This window comes from Pristis pectinata, chromosome 23 (assembly GCF_009764475.1).
Source record: "Pristis pectinata isolate sPriPec2 chromosome 23, sPriPec2.1.pri, whole genome shotgun sequence".
NCBI classification, from domain to species: domain Eukaryota; kingdom Metazoa; phylum Chordata; class Chondrichthyes; order Rhinopristiformes; family Pristidae; genus Pristis; species Pristis pectinata.
This window is the reverse complement of record NC_067427.1, coordinates 13,797,911-13,825,289: the sequence shown is the minus strand read 5'-3', so window position 1 is coordinate 13,825,289 and position 27,379 is coordinate 13,797,911. Positions and strand designations below refer to the sequence as shown.

Sequence of the window (27,379 nt, the reverse complement as noted above, 5' to 3'; positions counted from 1 at the left end):
TCGTGCGCAAATCCTTCTTTGACGAAGAGTAGAGAAGCAAAAGGAGAAACTTGGCAAATTTAGGTCTGACTCTTCATTCATTTAGCAGTTAAAAAGGAGAGTGAAATGTCAAAATTCTAAAGGCTTTTATAGGTCAATAGAACTGAAGAGGTTTCTTTGTTCATCAAGGATATGCCATCTGATCGTTCTGAGTGCTCTCAGTCTTGTTTTAATTCTTTTATTTGTCTTTGCAAGGAACTCTCTCGAATGAATGTAGAAGGATGTATAAAGTTGAAAAGTGTATTTCACACAGGAAGATTACAAAATGCTTTGTGGCACACTGACCAAATACAGGTGGAAATGTGTAGCACTTCAACATGCAAATTTCTGCAAGGTGAATGGAGGTGAGATTTGAGCCAGTTGCTTCAAGTACTGCAATTATGCAGAAGGTGGACTAACCTGCAAGACTTGCAGATTTAGATTTATCATTCAATGTCTAAGACCACCGAAATCATCTTTCAGAGAGAGGTGACATAACAGTTCTTCAAAAGCAGCTCACAAGAACAAGGCTGTAAAACTGCAGCAAAGCAAGCAAATAGACCGCTATTAAACAGGCAATTTAACTGTTAGTTTTCCAGCTCATTAATTTAGGCTTAGATTTGTTAACAGATATCAATCACAAGACAATGATCAATTCTATAAAAATGTGACAGCTGAACTGCCCTGAGAACATTTTTCATTGGTTAACTTGGGCTATTAATTATTTGTATCTGATAAAGTGCTAATTATGCTTCCAACACTGATAAATACTTATCAGTTCATGTTCTCATTGTATGACCTTTGATAACTGTCAAGAAAGACTCAGTAACTCAATAGCTTCTATGAATTTGATTAAAATTTGGTAGCACAAGTACAAACCTAATCCAAACTGGTTGACATAAAGCAGTCTAGGCATCAAAAACTCCTAGTCATAGACTAGGAAAAAGCCCAAATCAACTGCCTGAAGTACTGTCAGCATAGCTATCAGCCCCGATTTTCAGTTGGTCTAGAGGGATAATATGAAAGTACTAGCATTTTTAAATATATATGTATTCAAATTTTAAAATAATGTACCTAATATTGCTACTTGCCACCCCGTAATTATTACATGTTTTAACTGCTTTATACAGACTTTTGGTGACCCTTAAACATAATCACAGTTCATCTTGGATTACAATTACATCCAATCATAAATTCAGCCAAGAGTTAAGTTCAATAATTCTGCAAATCAGATTCTGCCGTTCATCCAAGTACATAAAATGCCTTTTTAAAAAACAAATTTATAGATAAGAAAATTTGTTTTGGAATATATTACTATTTACACTTTGAAGGTGTAAAATAAAGGTTAAGCATCATCATCATACAGAAGTAATAAGCTTTTATTTTGATAAACATCGACTCACTTGTCAATTGAGGAATGTTGAATCAGAACAGTCTAGCACATCAAAGGAAACATTCACATTCGTTTTTCCACTCTAGACACCTTTCTATTTCTGCACTGTGTTGCATTTACTCAGTGCAAGTGCAATATGTGAATGAGGCAAGAACACTGCTGTCATTCTATGTTGGTTGTATATTCAGTGGCATCAAATAATGCTTCAAAGGAAGCGGAATAGGTGGGAATGAAACCTGCTTTCCTTGTCCTTCACTCTCAGTATGTACACATTGCCAAGGCCTGGTTCTCCCTTCGACAGTAAAGGTGAGCCTACTCCACAAAAGCCAGCTCACGTGGTGCAGGGATAACCTCAGTGCTACTGAGTTGCGGGTTCCAGTTATTTTAGACCAGTGACAACGAAGGAGCCCCAATAGATGTCCGAGTTGGTATAGCATGTAACGTGGAATCAATTGCGTTTCAAGTAGCATTTCAAATATCTGCTGGTTAATCAAAGACATTTAAATCCCACCACACCTCCTTGAGAAAGCAGCTGGCAGCTTATTTTTCTTCATTATTTTCCTTTATTCCTCATTGATAAGAAGTTTGCAATTCTGAAAAGCAGCATTGAATCTAGCTAGAGTTCTAAACTTGGTGAGGAACTGCATTCCCAAATCCACCACCTCATCCCCAACATCTGGTAAAGAAGGATACCTCAGGGGATCTCAGTGACGCTATAATCATGATCCTCTTCTGGAAGGGAAACAAATCTGATTATGTTAACTACAGATGAATATCCTGCGAACTGCCAAAAAGTGTTCTTCTCAACTGCCACCTCCCAGAGACTAAATACTGCTCCCCAAATCATAGTATGGATTTATTCATCAAAAACTACAGTGGACAAGGTCTTCATGGCACTCTAAGGGGAATGTAGGAAGCAGCATGACTACTGCACGTGGCCTTTCTTGACTTCATTAAAGGTTTTGACCCCATCAATAAGAGGAACAATAGAACATCCTCAAATTTGGCAGTTCACGGAAATTCTCCTCAATTCTTCCATTTGCTTCACAAGGGCATGCCAGATGCAATCCTAACCAACCAGTCCCCCGACAGATCTAATCACACTACAACTGGCACCAAGGCTGAGTCATTGCCCCATGTTTATCCCCCAATCTATCTCCTCCCACTGCTCACATCAGCTCCAGCAAGCTTCCTGCTGGAGAGGAGATAATCTACAGGACAAATAAGAGACTATCCAACCTGCACCACTTCCAATCCAGAGCCAAGGTCACCTGATTTCAGCAGTCCAGTTGCAGTAAGTAGACAACTCTAGTACACATATCCAGAGTCCAAGCTCTAGGTCACCATTGACATGTCCATTGAAACACAGGAGGAAATGCAACAAAACAAAGGACATCTAAAACAAAGATCATCTAGCAACCTGTCCCTGCCGTACAACATTTCCTTCCACTAAATGTCCACAGTGGAAAGAGAGGATGAATTCCCATAACTTGGGAGTCACCCCTCAGTGGAGGGGCAGATGCAAATGATGAGCTTCACCAGTACCTTACCCGCCATCAGAGGAAATTGGTATTTGACCTCAAACCTGGCACAGAAGTCTTTTTACCAGGAAGCACTGATCCCTACCCTCCTGTACGCTTTTGAGTTGAACTAATTTCAACAGGCTCCTCAGGCACTGCAGAAATATCAACACCATCTCTGCAAATTCCTCCACTGGCAGGATAAGCAAACCAAACTCAAGTATCCTCTTACAGGACTGAGGCACTAATTAGTTATTTCAGCTCTGTTGGACTGGCCACATCATTCACTTACACAGAACCAGACTTCAAAAACAGGTACTCTATTTCCTGTCATGGTGTGGGAATACCGGGTGGAAAGAAAAAAGGATCCAACAACATTCTCAAAATCTTCATAAAAACATGCAACATTCCCACTGACAAGATGCAGGAGCAGTCAGGCTGCCACTGAGAACCCCAAAACCATGCATCAGGAGCCAGAGACCCAGTGTAAATGGAAGGTGGTGTGCACCATCTGCCATGCTGCTAACCCACCATCCCTCCTAACTACCTACCATCCTATATGTGGCAAAATATGCAGGTCTACACTGGTGTCACCAATCACTTCAGATGCCACAGAAATGGAGTGGAAGCAATTTAAAAATCAAAAAACTGCATTTGCTGGAAATCTGAAATAAAGACAGAAAATACTATGCACACTCAGCAGGTCAGGCAGCATCTATGGAAAGTGAAACAGAGTTATGGTTTCACATCAAAGACCCTTTGGAAATATTAACTCTGCTTTTCTTTCCTCAGCAAGTTGTCCTCAACACAGAGGGACCACCTAATAAGACACATTCTGTTGCTGAGTATGCAATATTTGCTGTGCTCCCCTTTTCAAACTATTAGCATTTTCTCATGCAAAGTAAGGGGAAAAAACCTCCTGCAGGTTAATTAGCCTGAATTAATGCTCTCTCTCTCTCTCTCTCTCTCTCCTTAAAGGTGCAAAGAAAACCCTACTTTCTCTCCTTAAAAATGCAAAGAAATGGTTACTTAGAGGAACAGAGTTGATGACATAATATTGCTCTGTTTCTATTGACAAATTTTAGTCCAGTTTTTTTTTCTGTTTTGTTTTGAATTTTTTTCTTTCGCTTAGTTTGGTTTGATATATTGTTTATAATTTTTCTTATTGTTTTGGGTTTTTTTTCTTTCTTTTATATTTTATAATAAATCTTTTTCTTTTATATTATATTCCTTCACTAACAGATTGTTGGATCTACAGATTTTTTTTATACTTTGTTCTTTATGATGATCCATGTCATGATTGTTCTCCTGATCTCTTTGTATTACATGTATAAACATTGATATATTAATCTGTATTGATTTGAAAACTAACAAAAAGATTGAAGAAAGAAAATGGTTACTTTTTGTTTTGCCCATTTTATAATACATTGTGTTTTAATCTTCCTTAGCTTGAAGTCAGTACTTCTTAAATGCAATCAAAAAGTTCCTCCTTTTCAGTTTTACCCCCTTCTCAACATATCATGCAGTCCTTATTCACAGCGGTCGTGGGGTTATTTTTCATGTATGTGATGTGCAATGCTTTTCCTCAGAAGCATTATTTAATTGTAGCACCCTCAAAGGTACCCCAGCTGATTTCAGATAACAGTGCAGCCTGGTTATCAAATCTGAAACTTGTCTTCATTTGATTGCAGGTGCCACTGGAGGGAGCCTGAAACAAGGATAGTTACCGGCACATAAATTATTATGCTGTGCTCATCATTAAACCAAATTTAGTGTCGCACACACAGGATACCAAATCTAACCAAAATTATGACAGGACAAAGAAGTGAGTGCAATTTATTGAATCAATTTATTTATACAAGAAAGTCTAACAGGACCACATCAGTATTATAATGCAGACAATTTTTTTTCTATGTGTTTCTCGTCTCATTCTTTAAAATGTATTCTTCATCCCCAAATAAATACCGCAATATACTGAAATCATATCCCCCGCTTCCTTTTAATTAGATTCAAGTTATGGATATACATCATGAGCAACAGATTAAATTGCTGCCCTTCTCTCCTTCGCAATGAATTTACAAAATGTTACACACATACACTATTTACAGAATTATTTGTTCCTTGCAATGCAAGGCTTTATATCAATCTTTGTCTTTAATTTTATTTTATACAGTATGGCAACTCCGAACATAACTGTGTTCCAGAAACAAGTTGAGTCTTGTGGCCTTTTGCTTTTGCCTCCCTCACTTTGCAACAATGTGCAACAGTAAACCAAAAGCAACTTTTCCCAACCTCCACTGGGAATATCAACCATTAAAACAATAGCACACCACCATCACATTTACTGTTGTGCTCCAAGGGGTGTTTTTATTAAAAAGAAATGGGGACTCAGCTTCGTAAAATGAAAATAACTAATAAATCAGCTGGAAAAATGAACAGTCAAATTTGGAATCCTGACTTAAGGAAAACTTCCTTAACTAAGGAGGCTTCATTAAATATTCTTCGTTCTCAAGATGTTCAAAATTTAGCCACTGCTCTGATTACCATTAAACTGAATTCAATGTAGTACACAGAAGAGCTCATGCATCCATCACTGGCTCAGGGTGACACTTTCACATGAAGTAGAAAACCCAAAGCTTGGGGATCAGCATAAAGCAACTACAGAATTGGTGATGGTATTTCATACCAAGGCAGTAAGGATAGCCAGTGTACAGCCCCCACCCACAAGTCTCAGTCTGTTGGAATACTTTAGATAGACAATATTTTCACCAAAGTAACTTCTAAACCATGCATTTAAATTGGCACTCGATCTCTCTTCCCTGCTCACCAACCTCATATCACCATGTTTAGCCAAATCATTTTCCAAACACAATCAACTATTAAAGAGAATGTACTTTTAAAAAAAATCCATATTTTCTATCTTTCAGTAACGTTTAACCAGACGCATAAATCTTCACCTTCTACCCATGTATAGGTAACCAACCATAGCACAACATTACACTTTAATCGTTCACAGGCAACCAAACACACTTCAAAATCCGTCCACATACAATCACTTCGCCACACTCTGCTCACGTGCAGGTAACCAGTCGAAGTCCAAGTGCTTCCATTCTCCTAATACTTAATTAACTGAGAGGGTGAAATGGAATTGCTTAAGGACCAGAAGGTGAATCATTAAAATATTGAGGAATTAAAAGAACTGTTCGGCAGTAGGGAATGAAAGTATATCCTCCATCGAAATCAGAACTCCCAGCTGCTCAGGAGTTTGCAGAATTTATTTACTGATTTGTTTATGGGGTACATTCCATTTCAGTTATATGTAAAACCTGTCATACAATCACTGAGGTTTAGTGTGTGACTGGTATTTTCCTCTCATTTATATTACATTCACTAGTCTACACCTCATTAAAACCAGAGCAATAAAATAAAACTGCAGGATAATATTTTCTTCACATGATGCAGAATTCAGTAAAGCTGGAAGAAAACTGAATATTGGCAAGTTAGAGATAGGTTTGGAGTAAAAAGGATAGCAGCAAATATTTCACCTGCTCAAACAGAAGCCCCAGTTAGCAAGCAGCAGTTGCTGTTGAGGTATCTGGCCGTTGGTACTGACTAAATGGTTGAAGTCCCTTTAAGCAAAAGGTGCTTTTTTGAATGAAGGCTCCACATTGCGTTGGTATTGATTTAGTGTTCTGTCCCAAAGTAAAGAATAATTATCAATACGCATTCTCAACTTGCTATGCTCATTCAGGCACATTCTTAACAACCCTGTTACATTTCTGAACTTAGATGTTCCTTTCTTAAAAACTGCAGCATGAAACATGCAGCATATAATTTATTTTTGTGGTGCACTCAGTTATAGACCACTGAGGATGTACAGTGAAAAGGAAAACAGATCTGTTAGCTCTCCTGAAAAGTATATGTTATCGACTTCTACTTCAACTCAATACCTTCTTTAGAAATGCATTTATTTTCCCCTAATAATACCCCCACCTCCCCTTCCTGTGGTTCGAAGGGTGATAATAGCCCTCTGGAACCTCATCAGTTGTTGCATTCTTCACGTATGAGACTGGGGCAATGAGAGTCAGGAGACAATTTTGCCGAGGCTAAGTCAGTCACCGTCTTTGCCTGACAACCCTGTAGTCACACCCTCTGGCAGCGATCAGAAGAAACAATCCTGGCTGAACATTCTTTCCTCCCTCTTCTTCCCAATCCCTACTGAGGTGCAAAGAGGTACATGCAGCAACACTGGTGGCTTCTCTAGCTGATATCAGCAATAGCAAGATCAAACCTGGCAGCCTTTGGTCTAGATGGGATTAATTCCACACATATGGCAATGCTTTTACCTGCTAGCCATTGGGATAGTTCTACAAAATGCATTTGTAAAGTAAAAAGTACTATTTTTTCAGCAGCTTAAAAAAATAAACTGTTTTTCTTCTAAATTCTTAATATATAAAATGGCCGGACAAATCTATTTCAGATTTATTATATTTTCACAATTCCCTATCGCTTTCTGGTTGTAACAAGAAATGCACTGAGTTTCCAAAGAGTCTTGAGGATACAATGTAATTAGTCTACAATTGCAAACAGGTCAAATGGCTACTGATTGGGACAACCCTACCTATTTTACTTGAGAATTATAAGAATTTGTATCTTAGGTGCAGGGAAGGGGAATTATTTAAGTACGATTTTTAGAATTTTGTAATCTAAATGATTGTTTGTAGGGTCTCATAGCAACTATTTACTGAAATTCATGAACTCAGTATAGAACTATAGCAATCTGTCTGATGTACCACTATAAGAGAACATGCGAGATTAACACTGTTGCTTTGTAGAACCATGGCCTCTGGTCTCATTTCTCGCATTCTGCCATATTATCACTTTTTTTATTTAAATCTCCACCAATTTACAAACCTCTCCCACAAAATCAAAATATTATATTCCCTGTGCTTAAAAGCATCTCTAGACGATTACAATTTTCACTTCGCCATTTTCATCAGGCCTGTAAAAGAAGGGAATACTGGTGGAATAGTTCAGGGATGAGCTCTGTCTGGCCTGCGGGTTCTGGATTTCTTCAAGAAGTTGCATGATCTGTTTAGTAGTGTGGTCCTCAGAGGACAAGTTTTCTTTTAGAACAGGGACTGTGCTGGATGGATGGGTGCTCAGTGAAATTGCTGGAGATTCTGTATCATCTGCCAAGCTGATGTCTTGTAGTTCTAGAGAAAAAAAGAAAACAAATCAAAATTTTTTTCACGCCATAGTTTTTTAAGTCTAAGGTTCTATAAATTCTGAAGAGAAACAAGTATTTGCAAGAGCCCAATTCACAACCCTACAAGCAGTGTCATCTTGTAATTCAAATTGCATCAAAGCAAACATTACATTGTGAATGATTTCCTCATCACTCAGGCTGTCAACACAGGCTGAGAGCTTGTAGGTGAGGCAACCGGCACGACTCCATGGTGTCCACTACTGAGGATAAGACTCTTTTTCTTAAAATTGCCCTTTTGCACCTTCCCTGGACACTATACCATAAATCATTCACAGCCAAGAGGCAGGCGACCCATGCAAAGACTCCTTTCAACATCTGGACCAAGTAGCATAGGAGTTTACAGAACTCCCTACAATCTAATCCCGCTTTCCTGCAGCCCAACACCTCACCACCTCTTTCCACCCTAACCACCATATTCTTCAAAGGATCACAGCTGAGTATGGGCCTTACTTGACATCCCATTATTTACAGGGCAGTAGTTCAATGCTTATAGCTTTGCTACATGAATACCACATACCCCTGACCTGAACACACTACATGACAACCGAAACAAAAAAATCTCAAATTACTATGACTAGGACACATAAATGGCTACTGTGATTATTATGCAGCATTACATTTATTATGCTTCTTTTGTTTTTTTTTTGTTCTAACTGTGTTCTTTCTTATAAAAATTGTGTACAATTTATGTTTATATTCTTCTTGTGAATGTTTTGTATCTGATGCTACATGCCTGTGATGCTGCTGCAAGTAAGTTTGTCATTGCACCTGTGCATACATGTACTTGTGCATATGACAATAAACTCGACTGACAAAACAGGTGCAGGAGTATGTGACGTTTCTCAAGAGCTGTAATACTGTGTTAAAGCCCTTGCCACAATTATTATTAGAGAAAATCTTAAAATATGAATCATCTGGAATCGAACCAGGCATTGGAAAGGACAATGGCAAAAAGAAATGCCCTGTCGACCCTGTAAAATCCTCCTTACCAACATCTGGGGGCCTTGTGCCATAATTGGGAGAGCTATCTCACAGACTGGCACCCCTTAGACAGCACCGTCCAAACCCATGACCGCTACCAGCTAGAAGGACAAGGGCAGCAAAAGCATGGGAACACCACTACCTGGAAGTTGCCCTCCCAGCCACACATCATCCTGACTTGGAAATATATTGCCGTTCCTTCTCTGTCACTGGGTCAAAATCCTGGAACACTCTCCCTAACAGCATTGTGAGGATACCCACACCTCAAGGACTGCAGGGGTTCAAGAAAGCAGCTCACCACCACCTTCTCAAGGGCAACTTGTGATGGGCAATTAAATGCTGGCTTAGCCTGCAAAGCCCACATCCCTAGAATGAATATATAACATACGTATAAAAAACAGCTGAGCAGTCACTCCAAGCAAAGGCCTCATGGCAACATCTGACTTAGGGTTGGGGATAAACATAGCTAAAGAGGGAACACTAAACATATGTACAAACAAGCCACAATTATAGAAGTTTTAAAACACATCAGACTCCAAAAACCATTGAATGACCTCATCACTATGTGCTTCCACCCGTAAAGTTATGGGAAAGTCACAAGCGATCAACTTAACCAGAACTCATCACAGTCAACGCTTATGGACACAAGGATTTCCCCATCAAACAAAGTGCTTCAAAACTGTAAATTATAGAATAGAAATTTCTTGCCCCACAGGACTGGTCATCAAGGAGCAGAGGGGAAACTGTTCAAAATTGTCAAACTTTCCAGTCCTACAGGGTGTCCTCTTATTAGTGCAGCATTAGTACTTTGCAATGGGTAGAGGGCTGCAATGTTCATTCCAATGCTCAATAGCCTTAAGGGACAGGTTTTATGTTCCTCCCAGCTGGAAAAGCAGTCCTGGAACTAAGCCGGGTACATATCAACCATTTACCTATCCTCCAGTCTAGGGCTAGTTCGGATGGCAAAAACGGGATGCTAAGCATTTCATGAGTACAAGAACAAATAGAAAACAGGAGTAGGCCACTTAGTTCACCACACCTGTTCAGCCTTTCCATATCATCATGGTTGATCTGTTACCTCAGAACAACTTTCCAATACTGACCATATATCCCTTAATGCCCAAAAGTCTATTGATCTCTGCTTGAACATATTCAGCAACCAAGCCTTTTGGGAAGAGAATTCTAAAGATTCACTAACTTCCAGGGGAAGAAATTGCTTCTTACACCTGGAACCTCAGTTTGAGACTAACCCCAGCCACTGGAAACATCATTCCTGCACCTATTCAGTCAACCTCCTTCAAAACTCTGTATGCTTCAATGAAATCTCTTCTCATTCTTCTAACTCCAGAAAGTAAAAGGGAAGCCTGCTTAATCTCTTCTCATACAACAAACTTGCCATCCTAGGAATCAGTCTGGTGAACCTTTGCTGCACTCCTTCAAGCATCTTTCTTTCGCTGGGGGGAATAGACTTGTACACAAAATTCCAGATGCTGCCTCCCCAAGATTCTGTTCAATTGGTGCAAGGTATGTCAATTCCTGGACTCAAATCCTCTTGCATTAAAAGCCATCATGCCTTCAAAACTGGGTGCTGAATCTGCATGTAGTAATTCACGTGCACAGTCACCTTGGTCTCCCAGGGCACCAACACCTTTCAATCTCTAACCATTTAAAAAAAAACTCAACCTTTCAATTTTTTTCTGACAAAGGAGATGACCTCACATTTTCTGCAATATATTAGATCAGCCATGTCCTTGCCCATTCACTGATCCCGTCTGCATCACTCTGAAGCCTCCTTGCATCCTATGCACAGCCCACATTGCTATCTAGATTTGTAGACAGCAAACCTGGATATATTACATCTGATCCCCTCATTGAAATCTTTGAGTGTGAACAGCTGGGCCCCTGCACTGTTCCCTGTAGCACCTCACTGGTCATGGCCTCTCAACCTAAAAATGACCTGTAAAGGTTTATTCTCTGCAATATTTTCACATTGATTCAGCAAATGTTGGGGGCAGATAAACAACATTAATTTTTGAAGACTGTGGCATTGATTCTGCACTGAAGTGTGGTAAACTCTTGCTCCCCCCATACAAAATTAATGACAGCTGAGATCAGTTCAGGAAGTCAGAAGGAGATCCATCAAACATTGTGGGAAAACTTCACTATTTATTTTCTTGATTTTAAAACCAACAATCTATTGCTTCTGAATTGCATTAAGATTTCTGAAACCAAAGACAAATTAGCAGGTTTCAGAATGTTTGTTCAAAACAAATATTCACTTGGATCTAGAAATTCATCTGTGTCATTCTTCCAGTGTTAAAAAGACGTTAGCGATCTCCCTAACCCTGTTCAAAAGAAAATCATGAAATATTTTAGTGCCAGTTGCATGATCTTCCTTGTTTAACTCCACTGTTTGAGGAACAGTGGCTGTTTTTGATTGAATCACCCACATTAGTAACACCTCTTCTCTCAGCTCTGATCTCAAAGAGCTGCACCATAATATAACCAGCACTATTACAGTTTTAGGGGACTGTCAGCAAGGAATGGCTGCCTGTTACAATGATGGGGATGTAGAGTCCTCTCGGGAGGAAAGAGGAGCTAGCAAGGGTTTCTGCAGCATGCCATGTGCCTTCTTCCTGCAAAGTGCAGTCGTGGCAGGGGATAAGCGCTCTCTATAAACATCAGCACCTGTGTGACACTTGATATGTGACTGCAAGCCCCTTCCAAACATGAATGCAAATGTTGTCTTAGTCAAAACTGGAAGATTCCCAACTTTTCCAGCCCAGTAGAGCTCTTTATTTTTGCAGTGCAGCAGAAACTGCTTGCAAGGATCTGGAGACAAGTTTGAATGTGAGGGTGACTTTGAGGTTGATTTTGAGAGCACTGCAGGCACCTGCATTTGTCTGCTAAACCTTAAGTAGCATTTCTGATAAAGGTGGCCTTTGCAATCACACCTGGAAGGGAGCATTTGGCTGCATTGCATGGCTCCCAGTAGTGCTGACTTCCTAGAGAGGACTCGTGTCTTAACAGACAACTCCCTGGCATCTTCATATCATCTTTTTTTTTAATATCAGACATTCCCACTCATTTATGACCTGATTAGCAGAAAACCACTTCTCTTTTTGCTGCATTTTTGTGGCCCTTTAATTTTGAATAACAACCTACTGAAATCGTATGCTGATTGGTGACTGGGATCTCAGTTTGGGTCAGTCTTCTCAAATTTTGTTTGGCTGAGAGTTGTGCAGCCTCTGACTGATACTTTATAGAAGACTCAGTTTGAGCCTTTGGTGTCATTAAAATGTTTTCCTGTAAGAGAACAGCATCAGCTGTGATTCAGACCAAGGAAACACAAGAGACTGTGGGGTGGAGGTGAGATGAAGGGTCTGAAAGATGAAGATCCAAAATGTCAACCGTCTTTCCTTCCAAAGATGCTGCCTAATCTGCTGAGTCCCTCCAGCAGTTTATAATTCAGACCAAAGTGGCTGAAAATCTCACCAGTGTCAAATTATGCATGTTACACCACTCTTGACGTCATTTGGGTGAATTGAACAGTGCCAGGGTACTTCAATTTCTCATACAAAACGTCCATCCTTATTATTGACTGGCAATAACCAAGTCAAAAGCATAAAAAACAGGTTAGCACCATGTTAACGAGATGTTTTTTGCCTGGGCAACACCTCTTTTGGGTGTTGCACTGACAGATTCCCAGGAATTTTTCATTCAAGTCATTACAGACCTTCTGTACGTGTGGAAGTTAACTCCAATCCTTCATCCAGTAAATCCTGGTGCAGTGCTTCATCTGCCAATGGGTGCGTTGACAGCTTTGTGGAACTGACATATTTATTGTACCATTCATTCCTTTCTCCCACCAACCTCAACACCAGCTGTTGTAATTCTGCCAACTTCATCTGTAAAAATAATAACAGCTTGATTTTAAAACTCTACAGATCACATTTTCCATTTTTTGTACAAAAATGTAGGTTTAACATCAATTCAGACAGATAAATGCAATTATGTTGTAAGAAAAATGGCTCTAATACACTGTTCTGGGGTCTGAACTATTTTTACTTCCCTTATGAATGTAACTGCTCTCAATTGAACTAACTCAGTAATAACTATTCTGAAATGGCTTTAGAGTTAAATTTAATATGAATGAATCATCTGTAGAGATTTAAAATTAGAACTTTTTTTTGGCCAGTTTGTTCACATTCAAGTAGGTACAACTTAAGGACTAATCAAGAAGTCACACAAAAAAAAACTACTTTCACGTTCACACTATTACATCAAAACTTTAAACATTGCTTTGATTTATTTGTACTTCACCCAAATTCCAACAGTAATTTCCCAAATGCTAAGGCTTCCTACAAACCACAGCTCAAAATGAATAATATGGACACCTCAGAGAAATAAACTGAAACATTGCATAATAGGCCTCGGGACCATTTGATGCTGAATGGCTGCTGAACCATAATCTATTTCTGTGCAGGCCTGGCCATTTGTGCTTGCTAGTTTCATGACTAATGAGGCATAAAATCAAATCTTCTCCTCACAACAGTTCTGAGTTATTTATCTTTTAAATAACTTGGTATTTCTGAACCAGAACTGGTGCGGTATTAAGCCAGCATCCCTCCAGACAGGAAGTTCTTCACCCTCACCAATGGGCAGCAGGGATAAAAGTAAAAGAAGAAAAGCTCAGATGAATCCAGGAACAGTTAGTTTGTCTGTACCTTGCAGTAAATTATTTCACTTTAAAATTAGTGTGGTGATGAGGGGGGAGAAAGGGAAAGAAATCTTAGAATGGGTCCAGGAAACTTTAACATGTGGTTCACAGAAAAACTAGCAATCTAACAGACCTGGATCAGATAGCAGATTGATTTTGCAATTTTTTTTGTTCAAAAGTCCTTCAGGAAGCCTCCCACAAGTCCACAACACCAATTTCCAACTCCATTAGCTTTATAATTAGTCAAAATTAGAAATATGTTCCTGTGCAGCCCTGACCTGACTATTTGTTCTTGTTGATACAAACCTCAATGTGACTGCAAATGCAACCACAGATAACCGATTGAAACGCGGACACCATCTCATCTAGAAATATAACTCAGTGAGCTAAGCTATTCTACACAGTTCATATTACTGAGACACAATGACATTAACCTAGCTCCTTCAAAATACTGGGCTCAATATTTTCATCTACCTCTTAACCCTAGTTACTTCATCAAAAATCTTAAAGCAAACTGGTTAAAAGAGATGTCATAGTTAGTAGAGTTCAGAAAGCATCAACTGTATTTAAAGGAGTGACTGAATTAACCACCATGCATTAACAGAATTAACATCAATATAAAATTGTCAGCATGCATTCATCATTCTAGGAACTGCAGGTACCTTCATTTCTTCCTTATCCTGAGCCAACCTGCTGATGTACTCTTCTTTTTCTGTGTGCCTCTGTTTAAGAATGGCTCTCTGACTCTGGTAAAGTGCAATATATTCGCCTAAGGACAAAGGGAAGCACAAGTCAGAATCAATTTCCTCTGTAGGAAGTAAACTCCATACACATTAGCAGTTACTTCCAAAAGGTGTGGGTGGAAAACAAAAAGAGTAAAAATGTGTATAGTTCGAGGGAAAGGGCAAAAGGAGTGGGCCTAATATGACAGCCCTTTTATGGAGCTGTCACCTAACTGAACAGCCACTTTCTGTCCTGTGTTCTCAAAGCTTGCAATTTTGCATATATGGATAAAGTGGGCCATACAAAATTTACTAAGTTGTTGAAGTCCAATAAGGCAACAGCAAATCTGTCATGTTATCTGGTCTTGCAGCCCAGTGACTCCCAATGGGTGTGGAGTGGTGTGGGCTGACTGCGGGTACCTGCTGGGGGGGGGTGCAGATGGGCACAGTGGGAGCAAATGGGCGCAGGGAGAGAGGGTGCACACTTGACAGAGGGAGTGTGCAAGGAACTAAGGGTTGGCAGATAAGGAATATTAGAATGAGAGAAAACAAATATACGTGATAGAACATTTGTTTACATTGATAAAACAATAAACCTCTGTTCAGTTGATATAAACCTCAATATTTCTGAACTTCCCTAGTCAAATGAAAATGTGGGATGTTACAAATGAGGTGGATTATGATTAAATTATAACTACATAATTAGCCACATATAAATGGCTGAAATACTTCACAAACTGCCCATAGTTACATGGCAATGAAAATAATTTGAAAACCTAAATCAGCAATATGTAAATAAACCCTACTTACTGAAATGTAATTTCCAAAATTTAGGAAGTACATTCAAATCTGTTTAACTAGTAGTGATAACCCATTGGACATTTTTCACTTAAATAAAACTTAAAATGAAAATATATTTTATTAGGTTACTAAGTTACAAAGAAAATAAATAACTATAATTTCAAAAGCAATGTCTCTTATTGGCTAGGGAGAGATATTCAAATTATGCAGTGCAGATAAATGAATATCTTCATTTCTTTTCTCAAATGAGGTTAGATACCTATAGTATCGGTTTCCCCAGACAACTGCACACAGCGATGCTCCAGCTCTTCCACTCGTTCCTTTAGATCTACCTTCTCCTGCATCAAGGTTGTGAATCGAACCTATTGAAATGAAAATGTAGTGACATTAACACTTACATAACTAAAACAAGTGGCCTACCTATCTTTTAATAGTTTCAGTAAAACAAAATGCTCTGATGGGTTACTCCAAAATATTAGCTTATCATTTTCTTTCACAGACATTGACAGATGATCATTGCCTTTAAATTAAAAATCATTTTTCCATTCATATCTCTTCACGGCCTGGTCCCAACATTTCTGCTGTTGCTATTTTGCCTCGAAGCCCAAGATCTCCATGCTCTTACAATTCCATCCTCTTATCTTCACTCCTCCATTTGGTTCTGTATCTTCAGATATCCAGGCCCTTAAAAATGGAATTCTCTCCATAACCAACCCTCTTTTGACTCTAGTGAAGCAGAGACTAGCAGAGGCCAGCTGGACTGCATGGCTCATTTCTCTGCTGTACATTCTATGCAAGTCATATTCCTCCAGCGTTTTTTTTTGGCTTCAGATTCCAGCATCCACAGACTCTTGCGTCTCCTACAACACTGTTATAGGCATGGCCATAGAGGTACTGACAAAAAAAAGGGAAATAAAATGTACATTCACTAACCTGCAGCTGGTCCATAGCAGCTTTCAAAGCCTCATGCACCTCTGCTGGCACTGTGTCTGCATCACTCTCTGCTTCTGTAGCTCCTGAAAAGACAAGTGGAATATACCTAAAAATCTTACAGGGAGATTGATGTCAAAGTAAATCCTAGCTTCACCAGCAAGGTTACAACACAGGAGGAGTCTATGTCCACACCGTCTCCATACAACAGCAATGTAGCCAGTCCCAACTCCTCCACACTCTCCAACTTCTTTTCTTTTTTAAGTACTTTCCCAGTCCCTCTGAACTCTGGGCACAGGATGACTGTGTGATTGAGTTTTACAGCACAGACGCCATTTAATTATCATGCTCCTGACAAATCTGAAAAGCCTATTAAAACTACTCAGCTCATTCCCTATAGCCCTTTCAAGCGTTTCTCCAGGTCCCCTTGAAAGCTTCCACCACCCCTTATAGGTGTTATATTGATGTAAAAATAATCTCATCATTCGCTCCTGGATTTTACATTTTCTGTAGTATGGACATGTAATGTGAACCTGATGGCCATGATAGGATGATGTAATTTACTGTGTGCAGTGCTGTGAAATTTGTTCAAAAAAGTTGATGCCAGTCACTTGACCGGATAGCCCCAAGTTTCCAGCGTTATCTGGACGTCCAGGGCATCAAGTCAGGCTACATTCATAAAGATAACATTTGGCAGTCTTACCTTCCTATGCCCAGATACTGACACTATTTTTACACATCAACTCTCTCAACTCAAATCTGAAAAATCCAAGGGACTAAAAACTGAATTGCAGTTTTTTTCCCCTTAAAACTGCATTCTCTCATAATCATAGGCATTACAAATACAGAACGGGCTTAGCACATTGTTAACCATTTGCCAATATGGCCAATGAACATGGTGGTATAAGTTATGCTGTTTCTATTGGTGAAGAGGTTTCAAATATAATCTGCAAGATTTAAATAGCTGTATATTAAGCATTAATTAGAAAATGATGCATGCAAGTCAGGTGCAAGTAAACCAGCATTTGCAATAAAGTTGTGGAATTGAGTGGTTATAAATTACATTGTCAGCAAGAACTCTGAAAAAAATCATTGTGCTTTTTAAACAATGGAATCTATTTTTTCTAGCCTCACCTCCTCCAGTTCTGCTTCTTCAAGTAACTGAAATTTTCAAATTTACCTCTGGCAGCAATTTCTGAACTCTATAGTTTTGTGTGATAATGAATTCTCTCCCAGAATTTGATGGCCAGAACAGCAGCAGCATTAGGAGCAGTAAACTACGGAGGACTGGCCAGGAAATTTTCAAAACAAGGGCCAAGACCTGTGTTCTGGGACGGAGGAGATAAATAAAAAGGAATAGGCTAAAATGAGAAGGTGCGCAGGAAACAGGGAATAGCTAGTATGAATTTATAGAGTCCCTGAAACAAAATGTGGGCAGTGGAGAAGGAAGAGGGGCATTGTAAAAAGGAAAAGACTATGGAGTTAATAAAAGCAATTTAGCAATACTAAATAGGTGTGCAATTTTTGTTTTGCACAAAGGAGACTAATATTTACAGTGATCAGCTGGCACAGAGACAAGAAGATCTTTTAGATTGGTGTCGTGGAACTATGCTGCTACTTTTGCAAGAGTTGCAAAACGTAATTTGCAATGTTTGGCTATATGCCAATTATTCATTAAATCATTGTGCTCAAGTAAGGGGGTAAATATAACCATATTTATGAAGGAGCTTGCAGCATTGTGTGGGTTTTGAATTGCAGAGATCTATAATGAATTATAAGCAGGGCTATTGGAAAATCTGGCAGTATTTTTAGTACAGAAGTAGGAAAAGTCTCACCTTCAATTGATGCTGCAACTGCACTGGCTGTGGGTGGTTCTATCATGATCCTGATATATCATTACATTACAGTGCTGTCACCTTCAATGTTAATCAAATTTCCCTAATTTTAATCGCTTAGTCATTCAAAACATTCTGGAGAGACAATCATCTGAGACCAATTTTTTTTTTAATATTTTGCATTGTTCTATATAATTTTCATCTCCCTTATTGGAATTGAAAAGGTAATGGAACTTCATAATTCTAGAATATTCATACCCACAAAGTATCAGTCCAATAAGGTCTCAAGTTAACTAAAGATTGACTATACATTAATATAACAGAGTTTTGGTAAAAAAATAATCAAGTGGCTACCTCTGGAATCGTTGTGCTTGTGCGTTAGGGCATACATTTGTTGCAGTAGGATCTGATGCTGCTGCTTCTGATCTAAGAACTGCAGAGTGAGTTGATCTCTTTCCTGTTGCAGTTGGCTTAGTGCTGATTTCAGGAAATCAACCTGAACAATGAACAGAGGGAAAAGACTTTCAGACAAAGAACAAGCACAAGAACATGCAAGACATCAAATCACTGGTGATAGCCACCTGATCACTCAGCAACAGGCTATTATACAAAAACTGAAAGGATGTTGAACTCAATTAAAAAGATTTAATTATGACTCAAAATAACAGTCATTTATTTCATCACCATTATTTAAAACATCACCTTATCTCATAGGTTTACTATTAATCAGGACTTTAAGTTCACTTGATTAGGAAGGATTAAGGAAAACATTTATGCTTAGGATAATGTTTCTTTCTGTTTTAGTGTTCACAGACCAAGATGTGGGAAGCTTTAGCAAAATCTATCTACAATCTCAACCTACAAGTGTTCTTGCTTTGGCAGTGTAATATGACTTCCCAGTTTTCTTAGATTCCAACAAACATTATCTGCAGCTCTTGGAAGTCCACAGCTTTAAGAACCAGGAACAGGAAAGGCCTGTTGGATCCAACAAGAATGATCCTTTTGGAAAAATGATCCGTTTAACTTCATCTAAACATAAGAAAATAAATTAAGAACATAAGAAATAGGAGCAGGAGGCGGCCATGTGGCCCACTGAGCCTGCTCTGCCATTCAATAAGATCATGGCTGGTCTGGCTGTGGACTCAGATCCACCTATTTGCCTTTTCCCCATAACCCTCAATTCTCCTACAATGCAAAAATCTATTTAAGTATGTCTTAAATATATTTAATGAGGGAGCCTCTGCTGCTTCCTTGGACAGAGAATTCCACAGATTCACTACTCTCTGGGAAAAGCAGTTTCTCCTCATCTCCATCCTAAATCTATTCCCCCGAATCTTGAGGCCATGTCCCCTAGTTCAAGTCTCAACTACCAGTGGAAACAACCTTCCTGCCTCACTTATCTATCCCTTTCATAATGTTATATGTTTCTATAAGATCCTCTCTCATTCTTCTGAATTCCTGTGAGTATAGTCCTAGGAGACTCAATCTCTCCTCATAGGCTAACCCCCTCATCTCTGGAATCAACTTGGTGAACCTCCTCTGCACCGCCTCCAAACACCTGCTCTCCATTTTTTTTAAGCTAGTAATGTGTTAAGTCTCCAGTCTACCCATGAATAGTTATTCTTCCTGGTATAAGTAAAAACAGAAAATAGAACTCATCTACACTGGTATACATTTATCAAGTGAGCCTGCTTAAAAGCAAACAGCAATGTTTCTTGAGATAATTCAATGACACACTAATCTTCATGTTTTTGTGAAAGTGCAAAAGAAAGGAATATTTTATCCTATTCCTTCAGATCATCAAACTTTTTTTTTACTTTTTCAAGATCCTATCTGCCTAATGTGTGCATCCATCTGTTGGTATTCATATTTCTTAGGACACAGAAGACCATTCAACCCATCATTTATGCCTTCTCTCAAAGTAATCCCAGTCCCCCAGTTCTATACCAATCCCATTTTCCTCTCATCTCCGTCAATTATCTTCCTCATCCTACTTTCTTGCCATCCACCTACACTAGGGACAACTTACAGGAGCCAATTAACCTACCAACTAGCACATCTTTGGCAGGTAGGAGGAAATTGAAGCACCCACATGAAGAATGCACAAACTTCACACAGATAATACCCGAAGTCAGGATCATACCTTGCTTTCGGGAATTGTAAGGCAGTGGGGCTAACAGCTTTAAACTTTAAAACTATCAATACAGCATGGTAACAGGCCCTTTTGGCCCAATGAACCCATGCCGCCCAATTATACCCACGTTAACCTACTAACCCGTACGTTTTTGGAATGTGGGAGGAAACCGGAGCACCCAGAGGAAACCCACGCAGTCACGGAGAGAACATACAAACTCCTGATAGCAGCAGGAATTGAACCCCAAGTGCTGGCGCTGTAATAGCGTTAGGCAAACGTTCTGCCCTGTGCCACTGAGCCACTTCCCCTCCCTCCTTCCCCAGCCCCACCAACCCTGAGCTGCTTGCAGCAATATTCACGCGATTTGAATTTTCATTCTGAGAGATTCCAGGATAATCCTTGAAAGACTGCTAACGAGTGGAGCACTGCAGTCAGTTTGAGACCCGGAACAGTGTTAGAAATGGTCTTAGGGTGAATTCACCAGAATAGCAAATATTAACAGGTGGAAAAGTTTCATAAATTTGGGGTGTATTCCCTTGAATGAAGGGGTAATAGTGAAATAATTTACTCTAATGGGGGATCCAGATCAAGAGGATGGGTTGGGGTCAGTGGTGAAATGGTTACAGATAAGCTGTCTAGAAGTGAAACCATGAAGTACTTTTTCTTATCAAGGTTTTATGGAAATATTGAACTCCGTCTCTCCTTCAAAAGGCTGCAGGTTAAATGAGTCTTTCAACAAATTATATGCATTTATATGGTGTCTTCAATGCAGGAAAGAAAAGTCCAATAACACATTTCTTTACTGAAATTGCCAGATTTTTGTTGTTTGAAGTTACCTACATCCTGTACAGACACAGAGGGATTGACTTAGGCTGCTCTTCAATCCTCCAAGTTTGCCTGGTAACAGGAGAAAATAAAAGTAGGCCGTTTGGCCCTTCGAGCCTGCTCTGCCATTCAATGAGATCATGGCTGATCCTGTCTCAATACCATATTTCGCTCTCTACCCAACCCCATGACGCCCTTTGCATCTAGAAATCCATCTCCTTCTTAAATATACTCAGCAACTTGGCCTCCACAGCCTTCCATGGAACAGAACTCCACAACTTCACCTCCCTCTGAGCCTCGTCAATAGGGAATCAAGTGATATGCTGTTAAAAGGCATGGATATAAAAGGCATGTTTATAGAAGTTCAACCAGTATTTTACTGAATTACACATTGATGCAATCACGAAGAAGGCACGCCAGTGGCTCTACTTCTTTAGGAGTTTGAGGAGATTTGGTATTCACCAAAGACTCTTGCCAATTTCTACAGATGTACGGTGGAGAGCATTCTGACTGGTTACATCATCGCCTGGTATGGAGGCTCCAATGTACAGGATTGAAAGAGGCTGCAGAGGGTTGTAAACTCAGCCAGCTCCATCACGGGCACCATCCTCCCCACCATCAAGGACATCAAGAGGCAGTGCTTCAATAAGGCGGCGCTTCAATAACGCAGTATCCATCATTAAGGACCCTCACCACCCAGGACATTCCCTCTTCACGTTACTACCATTGAGGAGGAGGTACAGGAGCATAGACCCACACTCAAATGTTTCAGAAGTGGTTTCTTCCCTTCCATCAGATTTCTGAACAGTCCATGAACACTACCTCATTATTCCTCTTTTGCACTATTTATTTATTGTTTTAACGTAGAAATTTTTATGTCTCGCACTGTACTGCTGCAACAAAAAAAAACAAATTTCTGACATACATCAGTAATAATAAATTTGATTCTGAATGGCAAAAGAGATTCAATGGGCTGAATGGTCTGCTCACATCACTATTTCTTACGTTTCTCGGGCCTCAAAGGTAATCTTACCATTTCTTCTTTATTTTCCAGTTCTTCGGGTATTGTAATATGGGGTCTCTGAATTCTATCTGGCAGAACACCATCACTTTCCACTCCATCACCTAGTGGCAGAAAATTAAATATTTATGTCAGTAGGAACCTGTGGAAATCATGCAATGAACTTATCCTTGTTTAATTGCTTTATAAACAGCTGCAAGAGCTTTCTGCTTAAATCAGTCAGCCAGGACTTTTAGAACATTGCAGTGTAGTTTATAGGAACACTATCTACTTCACACTCAGAAATTGGGATTACTGTTCTTTTTTCCTAAATCTGAGGGAAACAGAAACTAATTTTCCCAATATCCTTGCTGATGAGAGCCTGTAGGACTCAGATAACACAGGTATATATCCCAGTGTTATCAATTGTATTTGCTGATTATTAAATGCAATTTAACACATTATTTTCCCAGAGAAGGATTTCAATGAGGTATTAAACATTCATAGTATTAATAGGGTTGCAGTTAGAACATATCGCTGCGAAAGTATATTCCATACGAGGATTAACTTGTAGACAATGCCACCTTCCTGAGCATTGCTGCATTGCAACCATATTCACAGTTCCTGGAAATCCTACGATATTATAATCTCTGTTGCCAAGTATAATAAGTGAGGTTGAAAAGTTGACAGTTACTTTGTAGGATTTAAAGGAGTCTGGGCTTTTACTTGTAAGCAAGATTCAGTTTGCACACTGAAGTTACAAAACAATCAAAATTAATTACAAATTAGAAGAATATTTACAAAAAGCAGCTGGAATGTGGATTTAATGCAATAAACTAAATGCAGTTCGATAAAAAGAGCAAAAGCTTTGGAGAAAAGGAGGGAAAAGCCCACTACTGAGCATATATACATACAGATTAGGAGCAGGAGTAGGCCACTTGACCCCTCAACCCTGCAGTGCCATTTAACAACAGCATGGCTGATCCAAAAGTATCCTCAATTCTGCATTCTTGTCTATCAGCGGCAACCTTTCATCCCTTTGTTTTTAAAATATCCATCTACCTCTGCCTAAAAAAAATTGTTCTTCCACCACTCTTTGAGGAAGTGTTTCAAAGACTCATGATCCTCAGTCAAAGTTTTGCTTCACCTAACTTAAATGGATGATCCCTTATTATTAAACAGTGAAGTCTTGTTCCAGATTCTCCCAACAAAAGGAAACATTCTCTCCACAACCACCCTTTCAAGACCCTCACATCTCATATCAATCTCTCTTCTAAACTCCAGCAGATACAAGCACAAAATGCCCAACTTTTCCTCATAATACAACCCACCCATTCCAGGTATCAGCCAAGTAAATCTCCTGAACTGCTTTCAACACACAAATATCCCCACTTAAATAAGGAGACCAATACTGTACACACGGTGTCTACACGTGGTCTCAGTAATACCTTATTTTACTGAAATATAACTCCATACTTTTGTATTCAATTCCTCTGGCTTTAAATGAGAATATTCCATTAGTTTTCCCAATCACTTGCACACTGGCCTTTCATGAATCATACACTGGAACCCCAAGATCCCGCTGCATCTCTGAGTTCTGCGATCTCTATCTAAAATACATGCTTTTTAAAAAAAAATTCCTGCCAAAATGGACAATTTCTCAGTTTTTTCATATAACACTGCACTTACTAGATCACTGACACTCACTTACCCTAACTCTATCCCTCTGTGTCTTTCTTATGTACTTATCACAGCTTTTTTTGTGTCATTGTCAAATTTAGCAACCATACCTTCAGAGCCTTCATTGTAAAAATGTTTGGCCTCAGCTATGATTCCTGTTACACACCACTTAATACATTTTGCCAACCAAGAGACTCATTGGTTGGCGAATTGCTGAATATGCAGTTTAATATTCCAGAACGAAGTGGGAGAAAAATGAGGAAACAATGCTTCAATACAAAGCTTAAAACAAAAACTCCCAGACCTTCAACTCTCAGCTGTGGGCTGATCTCATTCAGTTCTGCTGTCAATGTGCTGATCTGTGCCTTTAGTTCTTCATTTTCCTTGTTCAACTGTTCCAACTGCTCCTGTGGAAGGACATGTTATTATGAGTCACTATGAACTCACATTCCAAATCTTTCTGCATTCCGTCTACCACTACCTTGAAAGTGCAGCAGGTGGAAAGATACTGTCTATTACAATTTTCAAATATCAGTCAAATATGATGAATTGGATCTTTTTAGTTTAAGTTGATTGCTTCAAGAAAGGATAACTTGGACTGGACAGGGCAGACACGGTAGTGTAGCGGTTAGTGTAATGCTATTACAGCGCCAGCAACTCAGGTTCAATTCTGGCTGCTGTCTGTAAGGAGTTTGTATGTTCTCCCCATGACTGTGTGGGTTTCCTCCGGGTGCTCTGGTTTCCTCCCACATTCCAAAGACATACGGGTTAGGAGGTTGTGGGCATGCTATGTTGGCACCGGAAGCGTGGCGACACTTGCAGGCTGCCCCCAGAACACTCTACGCAAAAGATGTATTTCACTGCGTTTCAATGTACATGTGACTAATAAAATATCTTATCCTTAATTTTAGTCAATCTTTCTTTCAAACCTTTTCTATCTTGAATGGTCACTCATTTTACCATGATCATACTTCATACAAATATACAATGTCATTAAAAGGCCACAAGTCTGTGGTAGGGTGCCTCTGCCTCACCAGCAGCAGCTCAAAAACTGGCAACTTTGAGGGAACGTTTCACGTAAACCATTGTGATAAAATGGCAAGTGCAGTAAAAACAGCATTGCAGGGCTAACTCTTCCAAATCAATTACTGGAAATCCATGGTAATCCAGCAGTCCTACTGGGTCAGGTTCCCAGATTCAGATGAAACCTCTAAATCAAAGTTTGTTTGAAAATGGAAGAAAAGCAGCACTTCCACAAATGAAGTACTAAGCTCACCTTTGTCATCATAAGGTCCTTCTGGTTCAATTCAATGTGGACTTTCCCTTGCACTTCATCATGCTGCAGCCTGTCCATGAGATGTGTCTGCAGCAGATTCTGTTTTTGCAGCTCCTCTCGCTCAGCCACCAGCTGCTGATAGGCTGCCGTGTACTGTTGTAGATGAGTGTAAAATTGATCCCTCTGACCCAGCAAGGCCTGAGCTTCCTGCGACTTCAGTTCAAGCTATGAAAACACAAGTGGCACAAGAACATCAGCTGAACTAGTTATTCATCTCTCTAGGAGGATCTTTGTCAATTTAGACAAGTCTGCTAAACTAAGTACCACAATCAGATGGTAGAAGGAGAATTGCTCTGTACCATAGGTGATAAAAATTACACGATGGACAAGACCAGTAGGATGATACCTGGGAAATGGTGCCTTTGTTTGGTATGATCAGTGAAATATTGCTAACTGCATCATTCACTGATTACCAGTGGTGATACAGAATTCAACAGTTCATGTTATCCTAATTACAGAAGCAAAACAGGAATGGCAGTTACCGTTGTTCAGACCAATCATGATACAATTTTATTTCTTGAAAGTGTGGAACTTTTCATCCTCTTCCTTACAATGGCTTTGTTTTCCCCTGCAATACTCCACATTCCACGTGTCATTTTATTGTGTATCCATCAGGAGTAGACAAGATTTTTTTCTCATCCTAAATGTAGTGACTCCGCCTACTTGAACATTTATTTCTTTTGTTTTAATGATGCAAAAACTAGAAGCATATTATTTTGTATCCACAATTCAAGGTAAACTTGATCAACCTGATGTGATATACAATACAGTGTGCCTATGATAAGCAATTTCCAGTAAGTCTTTATCCCCATTTCTCGACACCTATCAAGCTGTTAGAAATTTAAAAACAGTGGCCTGGCTACACAGAATTAATTCAACCCACCCAACAGTGTACATTAACCAGCATGTTCTACTTTGGCAGCAAATGTTCATGTTGCCCGAAAAACACATTCCATCTGTTAACCAAAGGCAAATCCCTTTCACGATGGAGCCTAGCCACCCTACCTTGCTTAAACACATTAATATGTTTCGAGTTCAGTTCAGATTGGGTGCCTACCCTGTTGAAAAAACTAGGTTCAGGTCAGGTTGGGTCAGATCCTGCCATGCCAGCCAAGCTCAATATTTTATATGGGTCAGTTTTACAGCATCAGTGAGCAGTGGCTGTTTGATACTTGGCCAGGCAACATACAAGGGTCTTGATTTGGGAGTGGAGTGTGATTTTCAGGGGTATGTTTCAAGTTCATCTTGGTACCATGCTAGGAGATTAACATCTGCCCAGGGAGTAGATGGCAAACATTGCCCAAGATCAGGCATTGGGTTCAAGTTTGTCTTGATGCCATGACCAGACAGTGATGGCTGCCCACAGTGGGAGAATGGGGTGGAGACAGACTTGGTAAACAAGGGACTTTACCTGGGTTTAGAGTACCCTTTTCAGGTGAAAATGTTGTGTGACTTGGTGGTATTAGCCAGTCCAATATCCTGCAAGCACCTTCCAGGGTAGGTTGAGTTGGAAATAAACTGTCAGTACTTGGGCTAAGTTTAGGATCAGATTGGCCCAGATTGAGCTGGGTTTTAATTTTTATATAGGAGCGGACATCTGTTCCAAGGTGAAAAACTGAACATGCCAGAGAAAGTTAAAACACTCAGGAATAAAACATGCATGGGGCAAATTGTAATGCATAATGTATGTTTCCTGCACTTAATGTGGACTTTGGCATAAGCAATTCCTTAAGTGAAACTGCAGTCAGATTAAGAACCATAGTATGGTAACATTAAGTAAGCTGGCTTTCATACTTTGGGAGAAATCAATACCTTTTCTTTCAAATCCATTACATCTTCTTGCAACTCTCCAATCCTCCGAGCCACCTCCTTTTTTACATGCTGCTCTGACTGTAAGGCGCTGGTAAGTTCCATATTCTCGTTGGTCTGTAGGCAATAAGATTTCATACCGATTAACCACAGTAAGACCTGGCAGTGTTTCAAAAGGTTTTGTCCAAACATCCATGCAACGTGCTGCAAAAGTAGTTTGATCCTTATTTGCATACTGATGCAGTCAAGTAATTGCATGGACTTGGTTAAAAGATAAATGGAAAATGGAAAAGAAATGTTTAAGTAGTGTCACACTTACTGCTGGCAGCAGTCAGAAACACCAATGACTCAAAGCCAGAAGCATGCAAATGCTTATAGTGTCAAGAATAGTCTGAGGGCAAGAAAT

The 27,379-nt window shown here is 39.5% G+C and overlaps 1 protein-coding gene across 4 annotated transcripts in view; it reads right to left on the bottom strand.

The window, feature by feature from the left end:
- Nucleotides 1–4,758: 4,758 nt before the first annotated feature.
- Nucleotides 4,759–27,379, bottom strand: part of golga2 (golgin A2) — a 74,392-nt gene continuing 51,771 nt past the window's right edge. For 3 of the 4 annotated variants that reach the window (XM_052037012.1, XM_052037015.1, XM_052037016.1), the window contains 10 exons: nucleotides 26,977–27,090; nucleotides 25,105–25,329; nucleotides 24,133–24,235; nucleotides 22,182–22,273; nucleotides 18,544–18,685; nucleotides 16,358–16,440; nucleotides 15,684–15,786; nucleotides 14,564–14,670; nucleotides 12,918–13,089; nucleotides 4,759–8,147 (listed from right to left, as the gene is read on the bottom strand). In XM_052037012.1, coding sequence (XP_051892972.1) covers nucleotides 7,894–8,147; nucleotides 12,918–13,089; nucleotides 14,564–14,670; nucleotides 15,684–15,786; nucleotides 16,358–16,440; nucleotides 18,544–18,685; nucleotides 22,182–22,273; nucleotides 24,133–24,235; nucleotides 25,105–25,329; nucleotides 26,977–27,090 — 1,395 coding nt within the window. In that variant the 3' untranslated portion in view covers nucleotides 4,759–7,893. The remainder of the gene's footprint in view (nucleotides 8,148–12,917; nucleotides 13,090–14,563; nucleotides 14,671–15,683; nucleotides 15,787–16,357; nucleotides 16,441–18,543; nucleotides 18,686–22,181; nucleotides 22,274–24,132; nucleotides 24,236–25,104; nucleotides 25,330–26,976; nucleotides 27,091–27,379) is intronic. The other variant, XM_052037014.1, reaches the window with a different exon arrangement.